At 34.9% G+C, this 7,697-nt stretch overlaps 1 protein-coding gene across 1 annotated transcript; it reads right to left on the bottom strand.

The window, feature by feature from the left end:
• Nucleotides 1-102: 102 nt before the first annotated feature.
• On the bottom strand, nucleotides 103-4,630 carry LOC127644367 (small integral membrane protein 11-like). The gene is made up of 3 exons (XM_052127510.1): nucleotides 4,491-4,630; nucleotides 2,983-3,205; nucleotides 103-255 (listed from the first exon to the last, which is right to left on the bottom strand). Exons 1-2 carry the CDS (start codon nucleotides 4,503-4,505, stop codon nucleotides 3,017-3,019), a joined length of 204 nt encoding a protein of 67 aa, XP_051983470.1. The 5' UTR covers nucleotides 4,506-4,630; the 3' UTR covers nucleotides 103-255; nucleotides 2,983-3,016.
• Nucleotides 4,631-7,697: the final 3,067 nt, after the last annotated feature.

Raw genomic sequence — 7,697 nt, 5'->3', positions numbered from 1 at the left:
AACTTCCTGTTTAATTAAGAAATGCATCTTAAATTCATTAATGTGGGAAACAGCTTCTATGCTTAATGCAAAAACCACTCGCAGCATGCGCTGTATAAATTCAACATTTTTATTTACAAACTTCAGAGTTAATAAATAAAATGAGTATAAAAAACAAGACTTTTGACTAGCTAAGCAGCAGAGAGGCACACAATCCAACACCCGAGTCCACGACAGGCCAAACAAACGGCACCACACGTCCCTTTGACACGACTCCTAAAACACAAAAACAGATCCTGTTTAAGAGACACATTGATTAACCCTCTGAAGGAATTGTTCCTCGTTTAATTAAAATGGTTTCCTTTATCTGAGCAGTACAAGACATGGTGACTTTTCCTCCATTTGTCATCGGAACATACAAAAACATTGGGGGCTTGATTCGATAAGTGGTTGGAAAACAAAGCGACACCTTTGGTATTCACGGTCAAAACTGACCGACCATTGAAAATGAATGGGAAAGACCAAAAAAGAGCATTTCTTTTTTTTTATCTGTCAAATACAATCAATGAATCAGCTACAATGCAGAAAAAAACTGACAGAAATTACAGGCTGAGACTCTAAAACATCCTCAAGTGCAAAACACACACACACACACACACACACACACACACGAACTGGTGAGACTTCAACACAATGCATTTTCTTTTTTTACATTTGTCACAATGCTAAAAACGCACACAGAAATGAAGTGGTGAGACGATAACACACACACTGCATCAATAAGTGGAGCTCTGCAGCCATTTTTGGTCATTGTTGGCATTACAAGTCCTTGTTGTTTTCCAGATGATGACAGCAATCTGACAGACACGTTTGCAAAACATTTTATTACAACAGAAAGCTTGAAATTGCTAAATGTTTACTCTGATTATTATGCATTTACTTTGAGTTATTACAGGTTTCTGTTTGAAACAGAATTAGCATTTATCTACCAATAATTTGTGTCTTTTTGTAACACCATGGTCAGGTTTGATTGCAGCATAATGACATTAACTGCAAAAACATTTTAAAATTCTAAACTTTGACGAAATAGTTTGCTAGTCTATATGCATATATTATGATAATTAGGTTACAGCAAGCCATCAGACTAATCAGTATGTGTCTACAGTCATTCTACTGCCGTGAAATGGTAAAGTCATGTTATTTATATTTATATTTTTGTTCAACAAGTCCCTCCAATTTATGTCACATTCTCAAATGATATTCATGTTTCAACTTGGTGTAGGTTCAGATTTGTATATGAAAATGAATGGTAAAATGTATAAATGTACTTGTAAATAAGATAAAAATTGCATAAAATCCCAAAAGAAATGCATAATGTTACTGTTCTTTCTTCAGGGAAGAAAAAAGGTGTACACGTCTGCCCCGTCGGGTCAAAAATGGCCGCAAATACCAAAGGGGGAGGTGCCACGTTTCAATACCACATTGGGGTTGAGATTAAAAAAAAAAGGTTTAAGTTCATGTTTTTATGTAAAACCTTTGCTCTAACATTGTCTTTTAAACAGGTAATTAACATTTTATTTCCCTGATTTTCATCCTCACACACTGAATAAAATGAGTTTGTGGTGAATTAAATATAGCAAAAATAATTTTAAGTACTTTCTTCATTGACCAAGTTAAAGTGTGAACTTGAAAATATCAAGTAAATTCTACATTTGCACTTCAAACATGTAAAATATTATTTATGATTGCTTGTCATCTTTACAATTTGTCATCATGCATCAGTCCAAAAGTAGAAAACCTTGTCATTATTAATACAAATCCCTTTTTTATTCGCTAAATTGAGTAAATCTCATATAAATAAAATAAGTACAATTTACTTAACTTTTCGAAGCATGCGCAGGCTTGAATAAATAATTAGCTTGCATGATTTTAATGTTTGCAAGTTTATTGTTGATTTTGTTGTTACATTAAGAAACTTCTTATTTTCTACTTAAAATGACCAATTCATGCTGAAACATCCTTATGATTGTTACTGTCATCGTGTTTTGCACACAAAGTGTTGAGATCTGCGTGCGCAGCCCTGTACCTTGATCAGTCGCCAGTAATGCAAGGTGATGTTGTTCAATAAACTACATAACGTGCATTAAGGCTTGTTTGTGGAAGGCTTCCATATGTTATGTGGTGCATGATAAAACATGTGTAACCAGTCCTGTTCGACCCGCTCTGAGCGGGATTCGAACTGGGGTCTTGGGCATGGGAGGCGGGTCTAAAGGCTACAGCCTCTAGCGTCAGTCGCTAGTGTGTCTTTTGAGGCCAGGGGAGGGAGGTTTACACACTGTCAAGCTACCTACCAGCTGGTTTATTAATTTATTTAAAGGGATAGTTCTCCCAAAAATGGAAATTCAGTCATTGTTTACTCACCCCTGTGTTGTTGTAACTGTATATGACTTAAGATAGCTAAAGTCACATCGTGTCATACTGAGACGACGCGGAAGAAAAGTTATCTTTCGATGTTAATCAGAGTTTTTTTGTCCTAAGCAGCTGCGATGAGCAACGGGACATTCTGTCGATCTCTTGGTTTCTATATTTGCCGCCGCGACCAGTAACCCCGTCCACTATGAAATTACACCGGTCTGTGTAATTTGATGTGTGAGTGCGAGGCGATTGTCTGCGTTTCACGACTGCTTTCAGGGCCTGAATAATGTATAACGTGCGAGGAAGGGCAGCCACTGGAGTTTCTGGTGCCCTACACAGGAGGTGTAACGTGTACGGTAGGAGCTTAAAGAGGCGGTCACCATATACCACCATTGTATGACATCACTGAGCCATTTTGGTGAACTATCCCTTTAAGAAACAGGTACACCAGATTTGTCAGTAAATTTACACTCACTTTATTCAATATTATGTCATGAAGTTAAGTAGATTTGACCTAATGTTATACCATTAAAATAGTCTTTTACTTTTTAAGTAAAAACTTAAAAGTAAAAACTAAGTAAATCTTACTAGTCTTTTTTTTTTTTTTGGCATATCCAGTGTCTCAGTCATCTTTCTTGTTGTCGATGAGTTCCTGTGTTTGCTGTGCGATTTTCTTCTTCATCTCCATCTGTTGTTTGAGAGCAGCTTCAGCTTTCTTGCTCTGATAGATCTTCGCTCCAGCGAAAAACAAACACAGCAGCAGGGTTTTTGCTGCCAGTATGTACAGCAGCACAGGCACATTTTCCAGAGCCTATGAGAACAGAATAACAAACATGAATATGAAAATAATAATACTAAGAAGTTGTACTGTAAGCAGTTAAAAAGATTGGCTTATAGATTTTTTAAATGTCATGTGGTGCAACCATCAAGTCAAATCTGTAATAATATTTTCCTTGCAGCTTGAAAACGAGAGTGTAAACAACTTAATTATTAATCAAAAACAAATTCAAAACACAATGTTAAAGGTTTTTTTTCTTTCTTTTTTTTTTTTTTTAAAACAAATATACATTTGAGTCAACAATTTCAATTTTTCTCAGGGTTGCTCCGACCACATGACCTGAAGAAATTTAATCTTAGTGTCTGTCCACTTTGGTTTTGAAAAACATTTATAGCACTTTCTACGAAATAAAACTGGTGGATAGATTTTAAAAATGCCATGAGGTGCAACAATCAAGTAAAAGCTGTTATAATTCTTTCGTTGCAGCTTGAAAACAAGAGAGTGTAACAACTAAATTATTCATTTAAAAAATATTTATTCATACACTATTTCAAAACGTTTTCTCGGGGTTAAACCACATGACCTGAACACAATTTTCATTAAAAAAAAAAATGACATTTTTTAATTAAAGCCCCAGAAAAAAATGACTTTGAACTCTCATAAATAATAATAATAATAACAAAAAAACATGTTGTAAAGTATTTAAATAATTGTTTTGCGTGAATTGCATTTATTTCATTAACAGATCTGGACAAAATAATTGTGTTTTTATATATATATATATATATATATATATATATTTTTATTGTGTTTAAACACATTTTCCTAGGAATATTGTATTAATTGGTAATCAATGAAATATCAAGCTGTCTAAAATTAGCTTCCTCTACTTCTGGATAAAAGTAGATCTAAACTGGAGGGGAGGGGTCAGTTTGACCAGAGCAGCTGCTGACTCACATTACGGATTTCTGTACTGCACACGTAAGAAAATGACCACATGTCCCATTAAAGTTTGTGTTGTACCTCGGAGTACAGTGTAAATACCATGATACTTAAATATGTCAATCATTCAGTAGGTCCAAAGATAGATCCCCTAACAATAAAAGTACTGTTGTGGTACTGTGGTACAAATATATTTACATAGTACTCCAAAAGTACTACCAAGAATACTATGGTACTATCATGGTACATGACATATAAACGTAGTAGTGCCTTTTACTGCACTTTTATGTTAATAATAAACAACGAGATATTTTCAATGAGCAAGCTGACGTATCATTTATATATCAAATGCGCATTATATTTCAATGTGTCTTACCCGATAGTTGATCATGGTGATTTCTGTTGTATATTGATTATAAACTCTCTCCGACACACCGAAGCTTCTTTTATTCGTTCTATTTACATGCACATGATGGGGCAATGAATATGACCTCTGGAGGCGGGGCCACTGGCCGCGACCATACTAATGAGTAGAATGGCAAAACAAGAGTACTGAAACGGGCGGGCCTTAAACTTGGCTCTGATATGTCGGGTTTGCTAGGCTTAAGTAACAATTACTATTTTAATTATTCAATGTGTATTTTAAATGTCTATTAATGTTTTATTCAGGTGTTGATTATGTTATTTAGGCGCTAATCTCGATGGAAACGGCAGTTGGTCATGTGGTTTCCGTTACTTTCTTCAGCGCTTTTAAGAGTGGACCAATCACAGTCGTTTGCGATTATAGGATAGGATAAATATAAAGGCAATTCATAGAGATTTCTGCATTCAATTTTAATTTATATCCCAGACACAACATTTTGGATGCTATACATTAAAAAAAGATTATACATTTTAGTATACAAATATTTCCAAAAACAATGCCTGAGATTTAAATGCGACTCAATGGAGGATTGTGCTTTCTGGACCATGAAGCGCCATCTGGTGAAATATATCTTTATGAGTCATAGGAAAAGTTATTAACTTACGGTTTGTGCCGCCCAATGGTCGTGACCAATCATTAAACGGATCCAGGTCAAGTTATAGAACACGCAGCCAATCAGATTGTCTTCTATTAAAGGAACAGGTAAGTTCTAGAATGTTGTTGAACATTATGGAGTGATATAGATTAAACATTTTGTTCAAATGAATACTTGTTTACATCTCTAAAGGCAATGTGTAATTACTCTGAACAGGGATATTGTAGTATAGTATAGTGTAATATAGTATAGTATAGTATAACATTTTATAGTATAGTATATTATATTATAGGACAGGATATTATATGTATATGTATATTATATTATATTATATTATATTATATTATATTATATTATATTATATTATAAAGAAAGATTAGTTGGATGTTTTAATTTATTAGTTTATGTATAGGTAACATATATAAATACAGTTATGTCAAAAGTTTACATACACCTTAGCCAAATTCATTTAAACAGTTTTTCACAATTCCTGACATGTAATGGTAGAAAACACTCCCTGTCTTAGGTCAGTTTGGATCACTACTTCATTTTAAGAATGTGAAATGTCAGAATAATAGTCAAGAGAATTATTTATTTCAGCTTTTATTTCTTTCATCACATTCCCAGTGGGTCAGAAGTTTACAAACACTTTGTTATGTATTTGGCAGCATTGCCTTTAAATTGTTTAACTTGGGTCAAACGTTTTGGGGATCCCTCCACAAGCTTCTCACAATAAGTTGCTAGAATTTTGTCCCATTTCTCCAGACAGAACTGATGTAACTGAGTCAGGATTGTAGGCCTCCTTGCTCACACACGCTCTATTCTATCGGATCCAACACCTTGACTTTGTTGTCCTTAAGCCATTTTGCCACAACTTTGGAGGTGTTCTTGGGGTCATTGTCCATTTGGAAGAACCATTTGCGACTGAGCTTTAACTTCCTGGCTGATATCTTGATATGTTGCTTCAATATATCCACATAATTTTCCTTCCTCATGATGTCATCTATTTAGTGAAGTGCTCCAGTCCCTCCTGCAGCAAAGCACCCCCACAACATGATGCTGCCACCCCCATGCTTCATGTTTGGGATGGTGTTCTTCGGCTTGCAAGCCTCACCCTTTTTCCTCCAAACATAACGATGGTCATTATGGCCAAACAGTTACATTTATGTTCATCAGACCAGAGGGCATTTGTCCAAAAAGTAAGATCTTTGTCCCCATGTGCACTTGCAAACTGTAGTCTGTCTTTTTTATGGCAGTTTTGGAGCAGAGGCTTCTTCCTTGCTGAGCAGCCTTTCAGGTTATATAAATATAGGACTCGTTTTGCTGTGGATCTAGATACTCGTCTACCTGTTTCCTCCAGCATCTTCACAAGGTCCTTTGCTGTTGTTCTGGGATTGATTTGCACTTTTCGCACAAAAATACGTTCATCTCTAGGAGACAGAATGCGTCTCCTTCCTGAGCGGTATGATGACTGTGTGGTCACATGGTGTTTACACTTGTGTACTATTGTTTGTACCGATGAACGTGGTGCCATCAGGTGTTTGGAAATTGCTCCCAAGGATGAACCAGACTTGTGGAGGTCCACCATTTTTTGTGGCTGATTTCTATTTATTTTTCCATGATGTCAAGCAAAGAGACACTGAGTATGAAGGTAGGCCTTAAAATACATCCACAGGTACACCTCCAATTCAGTACACCTCCTATCAGAAGCTAATTGTCTAAAGACTTGACATCATTTTCTGGAATTTTACAAGATGCTTAAAGGCGCAGTTAACTTAGTGTATGTAAACGTCTGACCCACTGGAATTGTGATATAGTCAATTAAAAGTGATAAAATCGGTCTGTAAACAATTTCAATTAACAACAAATTCTCCTGTCATGCACAAAGTAGATGCCCTAAACAACTCGCCAAAACTATAGTTTGCTAATATTAAATCTGTGGAGTGGTTAAAAAATGAGTTTCAATGACTTCAACCCAAGTGTATGTAAACTTCTGAATTCAGCTGTTCATAAACCATTGATCCAACATATTGGACATAGTTTATATGTGCATGTTATAAATGAAATGATGTCATCAGTTATTGTTTCTTTGTTTACTGACTCAACTGAGACAAAACAAGCCAGCAACACCCACAAACCCAACTGCACGGGTATCAAATGCCATATGCACTTGGGCTTTTGGAAGAAATTTGTACAATGAATCCACCCCCTCAACATGATAAAGACCGTCCACCTACTCTTGTGTAATTGAATCCACCCCCAGACCTTCTGTTTCAACACAATGTATCTTCTGTGAGGTGTGAGTCATTTGGTATGAGCAAATATGGCAAAGAGGAACAATCAATATATTTCTTGTTAATTTCATATTATATATACATCATAAATAAATATTATATTATTTTGATATTATATTACATACATTTTTATATATATTATGTCATTTTAAATTTTTAGAAAAAATGTAATTTTATATTATATACTTCATAAATAAATATTATATTATTTTGATATTATATTACATAAATTGTTATATATATTATGTAATTTTACATTTTTGAAAACAT

This window comes from Xyrauchen texanus, chromosome 5 (assembly GCF_025860055.1).
Source record: "Xyrauchen texanus isolate HMW12.3.18 chromosome 5, RBS_HiC_50CHRs, whole genome shotgun sequence".
Taxonomy (NCBI): Eukaryota; Metazoa; Chordata; class Actinopteri; order Cypriniformes; family Catostomidae; genus Xyrauchen; species Xyrauchen texanus.
Note: the sequence above shows the minus strand (reverse complement) of the source record. Positions and strands in the feature narration are given on the sequence as shown.